This window comes from Mus caroli, chromosome 4, assembly GCF_900094665.2.
Source record: "Mus caroli chromosome 4, CAROLI_EIJ_v1.1, whole genome shotgun sequence".
Taxonomy (NCBI): Eukaryota; Metazoa; Chordata; class Mammalia; order Rodentia; family Muridae; genus Mus; species Mus caroli.
In genome coordinates, this window is record NC_034573.1 from 127,217,170 (window position 1) to 127,231,575 (window position 14,406).

General features: G+C 52.5%; 1 protein-coding gene across 1 annotated transcript in view; it reads left to right on the forward strand.

Moving 5' to 3' along the window:
- The window catches only part of Hspg2 (heparan sulfate proteoglycan 2), a 102,353-nt gene that overhangs the window by 59,569 nt on the left and 28,378 nt on the right, over positions 1–14,406 (forward strand). The window contains exons 34-53 of the mRNA XM_021159573.2: positions 491–583; positions 849–929; positions 1,029–1,259; positions 3,312–3,425; positions 5,219–5,346; positions 5,448–5,534; positions 6,928–6,986; positions 7,143–7,307; positions 7,419–7,529; positions 9,991–10,091; positions 10,177–10,357; positions 11,098–11,223; positions 11,297–11,449; positions 11,533–11,675; positions 11,968–12,103; positions 12,192–12,346; positions 12,650–12,800; positions 13,431–13,576; positions 13,664–13,799; positions 14,254–14,405. Of these exons, the coding sequence (XP_021015232.1) occupies positions 491–583; positions 849–929; positions 1,029–1,259; positions 3,312–3,425; positions 5,219–5,346; positions 5,448–5,534; positions 6,928–6,986; positions 7,143–7,307; positions 7,419–7,529; positions 9,991–10,091; positions 10,177–10,357; positions 11,098–11,223; positions 11,297–11,449; positions 11,533–11,675; positions 11,968–12,103; positions 12,192–12,346; positions 12,650–12,800; positions 13,431–13,576; positions 13,664–13,799; positions 14,254–14,405 (2,649 nt within the window). The remainder of the gene's footprint in view (positions 1–490; positions 584–848; positions 930–1,028; positions 1,260–3,311; positions 3,426–5,218; positions 5,347–5,447; positions 5,535–6,927; positions 6,987–7,142; positions 7,308–7,418; positions 7,530–9,990; positions 10,092–10,176; positions 10,358–11,097; positions 11,224–11,296; positions 11,450–11,532; positions 11,676–11,967; positions 12,104–12,191; positions 12,347–12,649; positions 12,801–13,430; positions 13,577–13,663; positions 13,800–14,253; position 14,406) is intronic.

The following is a 14,406-nucleotide window of genomic DNA, read 5'->3' on the forward strand; positions in this document are numbered from 1 at the left end:
GATCTAAGGCCTCTTTTGACCTCCACAGGCTTCCGTACACTCATGGATTATTGTACTACACATACACACCTAAAATAAAGTAAATAATTTAAGAGAGAGAGAAAACAAGGATGTAGTTCACAGAAAGAAGGAAGTCACTTCTAGACAGATCCAAAGTCAGTAACCCAGGAGACGAGGCCTCAGAACCCATGCAGACCCCAAGCCCTGAGCTAAAATTTCTGATCTTGGCCGCGTCCCTCTGGGGGTCACTGCTATTACGCTTGTCATGTTATGGGAAACAACTACACATAAAAAGGGACTCAGAGTTTGCTGACTGACTGTCAGGCAATGGAGAACGGGAAAGATGTCCTCCCATGAGAAAGGCTGGGGAGGAACTGAGAGGGCCTTTTCAGCCTCTCTGTGGTGCGAGCTCTGGCCTTCTGAGGTTAGGGTGTGACCCACAGGAGCAAGAGGCTCTGCCCCTTACCTGTGAGATCTTGTCCCTCCACAGGTGGCAGCCTATGGCGGGAAGCTGCGGTACACCCTCTCCTACACAGCCGGGCCACAGGGCAGCCCACTCTTGGACCCTGATATCCAGATTACGGTGAGCTCATTAGAATCTACCGTGGTCAGGTAGAAGAGTAAATGGAAGCCACGTTCCCAATACCCAGCTAGCCAATGTGGTCTTCTTGCCACTGCATGGCTGGCTACTCCCAAGTTCTTAGCCTGGCTGCTGGCCATGGGCGCAGTGGGCAGGCGCATGAGCTTGGGGGTGTAGACGGACGAGAGTCCAAGTGGTTGGGAGAGCCTGGGGTTGGTAGATACCCATGCCCTAAGTACCCTTCCTAACCTTGCTGGTGTCTCTGCAGGGCAATAACATCATGTTGGTGGCTTCCCAGCCAGCACTACAGGGCCCAGAGAGGAGGAGCTATGAGATCATCTTCCGAGAGGTGGGTAGCACTTGCCTTTGACTCCCCAGGCACACAGGTCTACAAGTTCAGGAGATGTGGCCCAGAGCTTCCACTGACACTTGCTGTCCCCCTACACAGGAGTTCTGGCGGCGGCCAGATGGACAGCCTGCGACCCGAGAACATTTGCTCATGGCCCTGGCAGATCTGGATGAACTTCTGGTTCGGGCCACATTCTCCTCGGTGCCACGGGCAGCCAGTATCAGTGCCGTGAGCCTAGAAGTGGCCCAGCCAGGGCCCTCCAGTGGACCCCGAGCCCTTGAGGTGGAAGAGTGTCGCTGCCCCCCAGGCTATGTTGGCTTGTCCTGCCAGGTGGGTGTGTGGCTGGCTGGCCTGACTGCATCCGCTCCAGTTCCATGGTGTGTGCAAAGTGGTTGGTCAGTAACCATTGCTATAGGCCGTAACTGCTCTCCGAGTTAGGTGGCTTTTGTTCACTCCCTAAGAGCCAAGCCATCCCTTTAAAGACTTTTTTTTTAAGGATTTTAAGGATTTTATATATATACTGCAGCTATCAGATGTACCAGAAGTGGGCAATGGATCTCATTAGAGATGGTTGTGAGCCTCTATATGGTTGCTGAGAATTGAACTGAGAGCCTCTAGAATAGTAGTTAGTGCTCTTAACCTCTGAGCCATCTCTCCAGCCCCAAGCCATCCCTTTAACTGATAGAAACAAACTCTCCAAGGGATAGGTGACTTACTCAGGGGCACACAGTCAACATGCTGGGGACTAACTTGAACCTAGATCTGATGGACTCCAAAGTCTGTTTGTCCTAACCAGCAGCCACTACTGCCTAAAAAATGGCCTACTTTCAGATGGGGAGAGACTCTCAAGCACATAAGACTCTCAGAGCTGAGCAAGGACATGCCTCAGGCGCCCAGCATGGAGTGATGTCACTGTAGGCTTCAGGAGAAGCACATGGAGACCGGGTCTGCTGCTGGGTCACTGTGAATAGTTTAGAACAGGGCCTTGAGGTGGGGCAGTCATGCTGCTATAGGCATCCCATGATCGGAGCCACACAGGGACAATGTGTCTGTTGGATGCGGATCGAGGCATGGTGTACTGTGTAGCAAGGGTCAGTGGAGTGGGACAGAGGTCTGCCACTTTGAAAGCTCCTGGGAGTCTCTGCCAGATGTGGCCCAAGCTTTCATCTCCAGGTGGACAGGAGTTTACCCTACACGTGGCATTGACCCTCTCAACATCAGATGAGGTGGTGGAACCCTTTCCAGGGGGGGCGGTGGCAGGGAGGCCAGGAGTTGGGTATAGCTGTAGCAAGCCCACGTCTCTATACTTTAATGTCCTTGTGCTTTATCTGGGGCCACTGACCTTCCAAATCCCAGTGTGGAAATTCATGCTCCTTAGAGATACCAAGTTTGCCTCATTTGAAGGAGAAGCTGTTGGGAAGCACCTCAGTGCCCTGTGCCTATTGCAGCTCATCCCAAGATATCCACCACCTGACTGTATTGTGGAGAGGAGGCCTTTGACAGGAGGGGCAGGGTAGAGAGAGAACCCCCTGCTCTCCAGACCTGTGATCCTTCATCTCCAACATCTGCCGTGTTGGGTGCTTTCCCTATGACTCTGCCTGTTTGGCTTGGGTTTAGGTTTTGGTTTGGTTTGAATTTTCAAGGCAGGGGCTTATGTAAGCTCAGGCTAGCTTTGAGCTCGATATATAGCAGGGGCTAGCCTTGAATATCCCAGTCTTCCTGTCACCATTCCCAAAGTTCTGGGATTCCAGATGTGTGTCACCAGGCCTGGCAGGATTACTAACTAATGCATGCAAAGCCAGTTTTAAATATTGGCAAGATGGCTTAGGCGACAAAGTCACTCACTTGCCACAGTGCCCAGACCTCAGCTCACCTCCCAGGACCCACATTGTTGAAGGAGAGACGACCTGACTCCTACAAGTTGTCTCCTGACCTCCATATACACACTGTGGCTCGTACACACACAAATACATAAGTACACGTAAAAATATCTACAAGGGCCCTCTCTCCCAAGTGATCTTCCCAGCTGACTTCCCCACTTAGCTGTGAAGTGTTTCTAGAAAGACCGTTCCCACCAGAATTTTCAGGAACCAAGGTCTTAGAGTAAGGCAGGTTCCCCATTAAGGATATACTACATCTCTCCAAGCTAACACTGCTTGGGCACACCAAGTCCTGTCTCCTGCATCCCATGAGAGATGAAAGCCAGGCCAAGGCCTCTTGAGAGAGCTTGTGGAGCTTGAGAGAGCTTGTGGCCTGGGATGCTCTTTTCTAGAGCCAGTGGGGATTAGACACTGGACAGGGCAGGATGGACAGAAGGCTAGATCTGTTGGCTCTGGGTAGAACCCCGTGGCCAACGGAGACCAACTCTCCTCTGTCCACTAGGACTGTGCCCCGGGCTACACTCGCACTGGGAGCGGACTGTACCTTGGTCAGTGCGAGTTGTGTGAATGCAACGGCCACTCTGACCTGTGTCACCCGGAGACTGGAGCCTGCTCGGTGAGCTTCAAGCAGGGCTAGGCTGGGGGTGGGCACTGGGATGGGGAGGGGTCTTGGTAAGGTGTGCCTGCTTCCAGGATGACAAGTTCATAGGAGAACACCTGGGTGAATAAAAGAGGCAAATATGATAGGAAGCCAGAACTGTGGACCGCCATTCTTCTTTGTAAAGGAAGCTATGGTTCCTCATTGCTTACATCCAGATGGCTGATGCTCTAGCAAAGGAGACAGATGACAGAGGCTTAGGGTTGTTGTTGGTGGTGGTGGGGATCAAACCTTGGTAAATATAAAGATAGTTGACAGAGTCCCAAACTCAGTATGAAGCAAGGAACACACTATGTTAAAATCCCACAGGAGGCTGTCTTTACATAAGATTGTATACGCTCCTAATTGGGTCTTTGGTTTTTTAATGTATATGGGTGTTTTGCCTATGTCTGTGTACCATGCACATACCTGGTGCTTATGGAGTCCAGAAGGGGGCATGAGAAGATGCCTTTGTTCTGCAGACAGTTGGGAGGAAACATGTGGGTTCTAGGAATTGAACCTGGGTCCTCTGGAAAGCAACCAGTGTTCTTAACCACTGAGCCATCTCTCCAGTCCCCCTCCGTGTGGTTTTTTTTTTCCACAGTGAAACGTGTATCTTAAAGGCTCTGTGCCCAAGTGTGTACCGTTGCTTTTCTTTAATATCACACACACACACACACACACACACACACACGTATGTATGACTACTAATTTACTACTACACGTACGCATCACACTACTAATTTTTTTTCTGAGACATCTGACTCGCTGTGTAGCCAAGGGTGATCTAGACCTCCTGATCCTCCTACATCCCTCTCAATTGCTGATGTTGCCGACGCATCACTAAGCCCAGGCCTAGGTGGACATTTTGATTTATCCAGGTCCCCACGGGTGTTCTTTTCAGCACGACTGGGTTGTTGGGCATCACTGTGATTAAATCCATATGTCCTTTCAGACTCTTCTTAAAAGATTTTTTTATTTATTTTATGTTATGTATGTGAGTACACTAGCTGTACAGATGGTTGTGAGCCTTCGTGTGGTTGTTGGGAGTTGAGATTTTTTTTAGGACCTCTGCTCACTCCGGTCAACTCCTCTCGCTCAGTCACTGCCTGCTCCGACACAAAGATTTATTTATTATTATAAATAAGTACACTGTAGTTGACTTAAGACGCAGCAGAAGAGGGAGTCAGATCTCATTACAGGTGGTTGTGAGCCACCGTGTGGTTGCTAGGATTTGAACTCAGGACCTTCGGTAGAGCAGTCAGTGCTCTTACCCGATGAGCCATCGCGCCAGCCCCCCAGACTCATCTTTTTTTTTGTTTTATTTTGTTTTTGTTTTTTTGGTTTTTTTTTTTTTTTTTTTTTTTNGTTTTGCTTTTTTTTTTTTTTTTTCATTTTGTTTGAGGCACGTGACAGCCTGATTGTCAACTTGATTGGACTAAGAATCTCCCAACATGTTAGTAAGTGAGCATGCTCCAACTAAGCCACACCACCCAAGAGTTACAATACTGCTTTTTTTTTTTTTTGGTTTTTCGAGACAGGCTTCTCTGTATAGTCCTGGTTGTCCTGGAACTCACTTTGTAGACCATGCTGGCCTTCAACTCAGAAAGCCGCCTGCCTCTGCCTCCCAAGTGCTGGGATTAAAGGCGTGCGCCACTATACCCGGCTCAGACTCATCTTTAAGACATGCCTATAGGTCTATGGTTTCTGGATCAGGGTGTTTGGATGAGTTTGGCTTCATGGCTGGTGTCTGACCCCCTTGTGCCCTGCAGCGATGTCAGCACAACACAGCCGGTGAGTTCTGTGAGCTGTGTGCAACTGGTTACTATGGAGATGCCACGGCTGGGACGCCTGAGGATTGCCAGCCCTGTGCCTGCCCCCTGACCAACCCAGAGAACATGTGAGTACTTTGCTCAGATCCAAGGATGGGCTCCTGCTGGAGGACAGGAGACAAGCTGGGATGGGGGCTCCTGGGGCCTGACACCTGCCTGCCTGCCCCAGGTTCTCCCGCACCTGTGAGAGCCTCGGAGCTGGAGGGTACCGCTGCACCGCCTGTGAACCTGGCTACACTGGGCAGTACTGTGAGCAGTAAGTATGGAGTGGGAAGAGATGGGGTGAATGAGAGACTCCCAGGCGAGAGTCCTGCAGGGTGTGGCTTGGAAAAGTCTCTACCATGGTCCCCACTGTTCCAAACACTTCCCACGTTAATGCCGCCTTGGGATGAGCAAATGCTATGACTCCATGTTTCAGGCATATGTCTTTTCTTCCACCAGCTGGGATTGGGAGAAACTTCTTGAATCACTTGGGGTGTTTTGTTTTGTTTCGTTTTGTTGTTAAGGCACGGGGTCTCACTGTATAACCCAGGCTACACTTCTTCCAGTGTTGACAGTACAGATGTGTGCGACCACTCCTAGAAAGTTCTTGAATTCTTTTTTTTTTTAAGATTTATTTATTTATTATATGTAAGTACACTGTAGCTGTCTTCAGACACTCCAGAAGAGGGCGTCAGATCTCATTATGGATGGTTGTGAGCCACCATGTGGTTGCTGAGAATTGAACTCAGGACCTTCGGAAGAGCAGTCAGTGCTCTTAACCACTGAGCCATCTCTCCAGCCCGACTTCTTGAATTCTTACTGTTCATATCATTATGCGCTGTTCCCTGTGTGCAGAACATTGTAACCCCCAGCCCCGCCCTTCCTGGCTAACTCCTCTCGGCCTTTGAGGTTCAGCCTCTTGCATTTGTTGAACCCTTTTGGAGGGTGGACAGATGAAAACAGGGTCTCAGGATGAGCCTAGACTGGCCTCCAACTTTGTGTAATCCAGGCTGGCCACAGGTGTGGCGTTTGCCATGCGGGGCTTAGCCCATTTTTATTGAGCATCTATTATGTGTCCGTGCGGTGTGCTGAGGTGCTGGGGATAAACTGGCAAACTGTGTCTGTCAGCCTGGAATCCAAAATAGATGAGTCGAAGGAAAAACAGCTAGGAGATAAACATTTCCAAGCTCGATCAGTTCTCTGGAAGCACTGTGTAGCATACTTGAAGGGACCCATGACAGCGTAGGAGCCATGCTCCGCAGTGTCTGTCTGTGACTTCACTTCTCCCTGGGTCCACATGGCCCCTGTTCCTTACCCTCATTCTTAGTTTACATAAAATTTGTCCCAGACTAGGCACCTTGCCATGTCTCCTGCTGTGCCTCCACACCAAGCAAGGTATCTGGTCCATCTCCCTAGTAAATGTTTGTTGAATGAATGCTTCCCTGAAGAATAGCAGGCTTACCTCTCCATTGGCCAGGCCACTGGCAACTTCTGTCTCAGCTCCTTGGGGCCCTGTGTTCGAGCTTCCCTGGTCCCTAGAGTCCTTCTAGGCCCTTGAGCTTCCTCAATATACTATGGGCAGCTGGCTGAGAGGGCTCCTCAAATTCCCTGTGAGAGACACTAGGCCCCTTGGGGCTTACAGAGCTGGTCCCTGTTCCTCCTAACAGGTGTGCCCCAGGCTATGAGGGTGACCCCAATGTACAAGGAGGCCGGTGCCAGCCACTGAGTGAGTAGGACCGTGGCCTAGCGTGGTGGGAGAGGGAGTTGTGGGCCCTAGGGAGTGTGAGGGATGGAGTTCTGAGGTCGGGGACCTAAGGCTTGGGGAGACACTTTTATGCTGGTGCCTTCCTGGCTGAATGACATCCTTCTGCCACTCCATTAGCAAAAGAGTCCCTGGAGGTTCAGATCCATCCGTCTCGGAGCGTGGTTCCCCAAGGCGGCCCACACTCCCTGAGGTGCCAGGTCAGTGGGAGCCCACCACACTACTTCTACTGGTCCCGTGAAGATGGACGGCCCTTGCCCAGCAGTGCTCAACAGCGGCATCAAGGTACTCTCGCACCGACCTCTGTCCCATGAGTCAGCCCTGTTCCTGTCCTGCTTGCGGTGGGGGGACTTGAAGTGCTGGAGCTAGACCTAGACAAGTCTCTCCCCACCCCAGGCTCTGAGCTCCACTTCCCTAGCGTGCAGCCCTCCGACGCCGGCGTCTACATCTGCACCTGCCGAAACCTGATTCACACGAGCAACAGCAGGGCTGAGCTACTGGTCGCTGGTGAGTCCCCACATCCCTGGCTTAGCTAGAAGCTGCCTAGAGAGGATAGTGGCTGCTGGACAAAGATATTACCTGTGGAGAAACAGGGGATGATGCATTCACACCTGCTCCCCAGGCAGAATCCACAGGACTCGCTATGATCCTTAGGGATGAAGGGAGAAGATACCGCCTTGGGTCTGGGCACCGTTTACTGGGATGAGGAAGGCTCAGCCTGTAAACTGTCTTTATTTGGATTCCCCAAAGCAGAGACACTGTAGGATCCCAAAAAGGGAGGGCAGCAGAGAAAAGAAGGTGTCAGACAAGGAAGACATGGTCAAGTGAATGGCCATCGCAAGCAGATTTTCCCGAGCTGTTTAATGGGACGAGGAAACTTGGAACTCGAGAGTCCCCATGTTCTACGTGGTCTGTGTGTCCCAGCTTGTCTTGGGCATTAGCTGAGTTTTATTCAGGACAGGCACTAGATCGGATTGTCCACCAAACTCCAAAGCCAAACTGTCATACTCAAGAGGAAGGGTGGAAAAAGCCAGAAGAGAAGCCAGCGGGATTGGAGCAAGTAGGGAAGGGGTGTCTAGGATGCAAGCTGGGGCAAGGGCTTCTGGGAAAGCTGCTCGTCCAACACTCTACGGAAAGCACGGTATAGGCAGGGAAAACATGAAGGTCGGACTCTGACAAGACCAGCTGAATGAAGTGGGAGCGCGAGTGGACACTTGGAGCATGTGGACACTCCTCCAAGGATCGTGGCTCCGAGCAGGGTGCATGGCAGCTGCCTTTAAGGTTCATGCTCAGGAGGCTGAGGCAGGTGGATCTCCAGATGGAGGCCAGCCTGGACCACGTATGCAAGACCCTGTGTAGGAGGGGAAAAAAGTCTCAGCTCTGGAGAGAGGTCAGAGGTCAAGTAAGCAATGGAGAAGCATGTGGAAAAGCGTGGAGTTAGAGGGGATAATTCCAGATATGGAAATTTCTAGAACAAATTGGTCAGTGAAGCAAGCGGCAGGGATTGATATGGTGTAGGAGGAAGTCCTCAGGAAGGATCCAGAGCTCTGAATTGCAGGGTGGGGTGGGGCAGGCAGAAGCATGGTCACATCCTTCAGGGACCAGGGAGGAGGAAGGGAGAGTTCAACTGCGGGACGGGGAGGGGTAGACTGCACAGGAAGGTTAGACACTGGATGGCCATAGAAATACACCTGACTGGCAGATTCTGTCTTCTAAGCAAGTGTAAGTTGAAGCCATGGGCTTGACGGTGGAATGGTGGTTTGACAGGTTGAGGGGGCTGGGAAAAAGTAAGAAATAGCTGTCTCAGGACTCAGACTGGAAGCAGACAAGAAGCCAGACAGTGTCAAGTGTTGAGAGCTCATCTGTGGCCTGGGTTGAGGAACTGGGGCCAGTATGCTCTCGCTGGACCACATGCTAGCTGCTCGGTGCTGGCAGGGGAGAGACCTGATCAGGTTCGGCCAGGAAGGTGCAGGGAGGCACCAGGAAGTGGAATGGCATCCCAGCTGTACCAGGAAGAAAGAGATATCCAAAGGAGATGCGCTGGGGGTGTGGCTTAGCTGGTAGAGAGCTTACCAACCATGTGCAAAGCCTTGCATTTGAACCACACATAAGCTGGGTGTGGGACTGGAGATATGGCTCAATGGTTAAGAGCATATGTTGCTCTTCAGTGTAGGTCACTTACAATCACCAGTAACTTCAGCTTCAAGAGGATCTGGTAGCCTCTTCTGGCCTCTGTAGGCACCTATACTCACATGTATATGCACACATCCACATATACACATACTATACATACATATATATATATATATATATATATATAGAGAGAGAGAGAGAGAGAGAGTTATATTAATATAAATATATCATTATATCTAGTACATATTTATATTTTTATATTATATACAGTTTATATTACATAGTTATATTTTTTAAAGAATTATTTGTTTATTTTATGTATATAAGTACATTGTAGCTGTATCAGACACACCAGAAGATGGATCTGATCACTTTACAGATGGTTGTGAGCCACCATGTGGTTGCTGGGAATTGAACTCAGGATATCTAGAGGAATAGTCCGTGTTCCTAACCACCAAGCCATCTCTCCAGCCCTCCCATTTTAATATTTTATATTAAATATATATTATATAAAAACTAGATGTGGTAGCACAAGCCTGTAATCCCAGCACTTGAGAGGTTGAGGCAGAAGGATCAAGAATTTAAAGTCATCCTTAGCTACAAAGGAATTTGAAGCCAGCCTGCAGTACCTGAGACTCCATCTTCAGAGAGAGCACTGGGGGCACAGGGCCAGGGAGATCTCTGAATCTGGGGCCATCCTGGTCTATATAGTGAGTTCCAGGCCAGCTAGGGAAACAGGAAGACCTGTCTCATAGAAGGGGTCAGGAAAACAGGCCTAAGAGGAAGTGACACAGAACCAAAGGTGTGGAGCTCACTGGAGACTTCCCACTCACAGAGGCTCCCAGCAAGCCCATCACAGTGACAGTGGAGGAGCAGCGGAGCCAGAGTGTGAGGCCCGGAGCTGACGTCACCTTCATCTGCACGGCCAAGAGCAAAGTGAGCCGACAGGGAGCGGTGGGGGAAGTCTTCTCCTGGGCTCCCTGAGCCCACACGTAACCCTCACCCTGCTGCTGGCTTGCAGTCCCCAGCCTACACCCTGGTATGGACCCGCCTGCACAACGGGAAGCTGCCGTCCCGTGCTATGGACTTCAACGGCATCCTGACCATTCGCAATGTGCAGCCAAGTGACGCGGGCACCTACGTGTGTACTGGCTCCAACATGTTCGCTATGGACCAGGGCACAGCCACACTGCATGTTCAGGGTATGCCTTGTTGTGATCAGAGCCTGGCCCCAGGGTTCCCCCTACACTGTAGCTCTCTCTAGGCTCTGAAGAACTGGGGTACAGAAGGACAAACTGTACCTCAGTCCTCCTGAGGCATATGTCCTAACTGAGGTGACCCTAGTGAGAGAGCAGACACGGACACTTGTGCATGGTGATGAAAGCCAGAGGTGGGAGGGATTGAAGGGCGAGAAGTGAGAAGAAGATGGTGAGGGCCTGTAACCCCAGAGGTTGGAGGTTGAGGCAGAAGTACCATGAAGTTGGAGAGTCTGGGCAGCATTGTGAAGCCCCTTCGGAAAGAGGAGGGAGGGCTCCATGGGGAGGTCTTAGGTCAAGGCTCATGATGTTTCCAAAGCCCTCGCCGACCCTGACTCCCACCCTCACCCCAACCTCTCAGCCCCCCACCCTCAGCTACTGCACGGCAGAATGGCTATGCAGGGCAGAAATAGAAGCGGAGACTGGCAAGGGGCTATAGCTGAGAGTTGGAGATAGACTACTGTATCTTTTTTTTAAAAGATTTATTTATTTATTATATGTAAGTACACTGTAGCTGTCTTCAGACACTCCAGAAGAGGGCGTCAGATCTCATTACAGATGGTTGTGAGCCACCATGTGGTTGCTGGGATTTGAACTCAGGACCTCTGGAAAAGCAGTCAGTACTCTTAACCGCTGAGCCATCTCTCCAGCCCGACTACTGTATCTAATCCTTGCTTTCTTGTTAGTCTCAGGCACCTCCACTGCCCCTGTGGCCTCCATACACCCGCCACAGCTCACCGTGCAGCCGGGACAACAAGCTGAGTTCCGCTGTAGTGCCACGGGGAACCCCACCCCCATGCTGGAATGGATAGGTGAGACTGGCTGTCCTGGGTAAGGAGGACAAGGGCCAGTCCCCGGGTATGCTGACCCACATCTCCCGACCAGGGGGTCCTAGCGGCCAGCTTCCTGCGAAGGCTCAGATCCACAACGGCATCCTGCGCTTGCCAGCCATTGAACCCTCAGATCAGGGCCAGTACCTGTGCCGCGCCTTCAGCAGCGCTGGGCAGCATGTGGCCAGGGCTATGCTTCAGGTGCATGGTGAGAGGGCCGGCCTTGAGGTGGGGTGGTGAGGGTAGGAGAAGCTCAGAGAGGACACATCTTCACAGGGGTTCTGTCTGCAGGGGGCAATGGACCCAGGGTCCAGGTTAGCCCCGAGAGGACCCAGGTGCATGAAGGCCGCACAGTGAGGCTGTACTGCAGGGCAGCAGGGGTACCCAGTGCCAGCATCACCTGGAGGAAGGAGGGAGGCAGCCTGCCCCCACAGGTGAGCCAGCCTGGCTGTCCCAATAGAGTCCCAGCATTTATCCGCCTGTCCCTCCGTGCTCTCCCCTCCCCACCCCCAACCCCGGGCTCCCTGAACCTCCTACTCAGATTCTATACTCTAGTCCTTCCTCCCGCACCCCACTCACCCCTTTATAGCCTAATTCCATGGTCCACAATTCCATAGTGACTCCATTCTAATATTCCCAACTCATCTTGGTGGAGGGCTTGATCCTTTCAAGTCTGCACTGGCCCCCCTCACAAATACCTGAGCCTTCTCTCCATGTACGTGGCAGGCCCGGTCAGAGAACACAGACATCCCCACACTGCTCATCCCAGCCATTACAGCTGCTGACGCTGGCTTCTACCTCTGTGTGGCCACCAGCCCCACAGGCACCGCCCAGGCCCGCATTCAGGTGGTCGTCCTCTCAGGTATGGGGCCTCCCTCCGGGGCGGGCTGGCATTTTGGGAGAGGTGAGCCGAGGCCCTCTGAGGCATGCTCACTCCACTGTGGCTACAGCTTCGGGTGCCAACTCAGTGCCAGTCAGGATCGAATCCTCGTCGCCATCCGTGACGGAAGGACAGACACTTGACCTTAACTGTGCGGTGATGGGGTTGACCTACACCCAGGTCACATGGTACAAGCGAGGGGGCAGCCTGCCTCCCCATGCCCAGGTAGGAGGCTTTTTCAGCCTGGGGCTGGTACTTGGGATGGAGGCACCTGCTGTGGCTAGCCTGTGAGTGGAGGCGGGGGCAGGGGGCGGGGTAAGCAGGGGAAGTGGGCGGGGTCTTGGTGTTTTAGCTGCCTAGCTGTCCTGTGGTATAGGATCAGGACATTTCCCTCCCTCCTGGCTCCCAGCCTAGCGTAAATGGCTGAGTAGAGCCTGTGGGTTGGATGACTGAACTTTTGTGGCTCAGAGGGAGTTGGGATCACAGCTACAGCCTCAGCTTCACTCACCTTTGCCCCGCCTGGCCCAGGTCCACGGCTCCCGGCTGCGGCTCCCGCAGGTCTCACCGGCAGATTCTGGAGACTATGTGTGCCGAGTGGAGAGTGATGTGGGCCCTAAGGAGGCTTCCATTGTTGTCTCTGTCCTTCACAGCCCCCATTCAGGCCCCAGCTACACCCCAGGTGAGGTGCCAGCGGAGCTGACAGAGCCATAGGCTCTCCCAGGCACAGAGAAGGATGCTCATGTTCTCTTCAGAGACATCAGGATGCAAGGGCATCCTGTCAGCCTCTGCCGCCTGTTCTGGAAGCCAGCAGGCGGGGTGTGTGTGTGTGTGTGTGTGTGTGTGTGTGTGTGTGTGTAATGGATATGGATCTAGCTTGCCTCAAGCTCCCGGAGGCTCTCCCTGCACACAGTAGTGTTGTCTTCCACACTGAGTCAGGAGTTAGGCTGATAGAGATTCAAATCTGGGCTCTGTCCTTCATCAACCTTGAGGTAATTCTTCGACCTCTGGCAACCTCATTTTCCTGTTCTGGGTAGACTGTGCCATTTGTAGGCTACCCTCTGGGTATGGGTGTGGCTTAAACACCTGTCAGGTCAGGATATGCTTAGCTTGATGGGAAAGGTAAAGTTGTACTAGGCATACTCTTGCCCGGCCTGACAGAGAAAGTCCTTGGCTCCCTAAATCTTGTCACCTAGAGGTCCTAAGGACGACAAAGTCCCGAACTGGAGATGGGCCAGCAAAGGGCACTCACTACTTCACTCAGGGGGCTGGAGGTTCAAGGCTGGCCTCTAACCACCCTCTCTGTGCCCAGCCACCAGCATCACCCCACCCATCCGCATTGAATCCTCGTCCTCCCACGTGGCCGAAGGACAAACCCTGGATCTGAACTGCGTGGTGCCTGGGCAGGCACAGGTGACGTGGCGCAAACGTGGAGGCAGCCTTCCCGCCAGGCACCAGGTAACACCGTCCCAGGGCCAGCCTGCTAGAGGGGATGGACGGGGACACTTTAAGCCCTGCCTAAACCCCAATCCTGCCCATTTGCAGACCCATGGTTCCCTGCTGAGACTACACCAGGTGTCCCCTGCCGACTCAGGCGAGTATGTGTGCCATGTCGTCCTGGGCTCTGAGCACACAGAAACCTCTGTCCTGGTCACCATCGAACCTGCCGAGTCTATCCCTGGTGAGTGGCTCCCAGTGATACAGATAGTTGCAAGAGGCAGGAGACTTCTGGGGTGTGACATCCCTATCTGTGGCTCCCACTGATAGCTGGGGACAGTCGACCACCTGGGCTCTGCCTCCAGGGTGCTACCTAGGCAGATTGCTTTGTCTGAATGACCCAGGTCTTCCATCAAGGTCTTCTCGGCCATGTCTCTCCCTTGGTCTCCTGACTTCCTTCTCCCTGGTAGCCTTACTACCTGCCTGTCTGTCTGTCTAACTGTCTGACTGTCTGTCTGTCTTCCTGCTTCCTTCCACAAAGAAAACTTGGGCTCTTCTTGGGCTCAGGACCTCAAGACAGGGCTGTTGAATTTCTGAAACAGGGGTCTGACCTCAGATTACAAGGCTGAGCCAGCTCCAAGAGGGAGCTTCAGCCCTTGTCTCTTGGGAAATATGTCACCTTCCCCCTGTCCCTACAGCCCCTGGACCTGCCCCTCCTGTCAGAATTGAGGCCTCATCCTCCACTGTGACTGAGGGTCACATGCTGGATCTCAACTGTGTGGTGGCAGGACAGGCCCAGGCACAGGTCACATGGTACAAGCGTGGGGGCAGCCTGCCAGCCCGGCATCAGG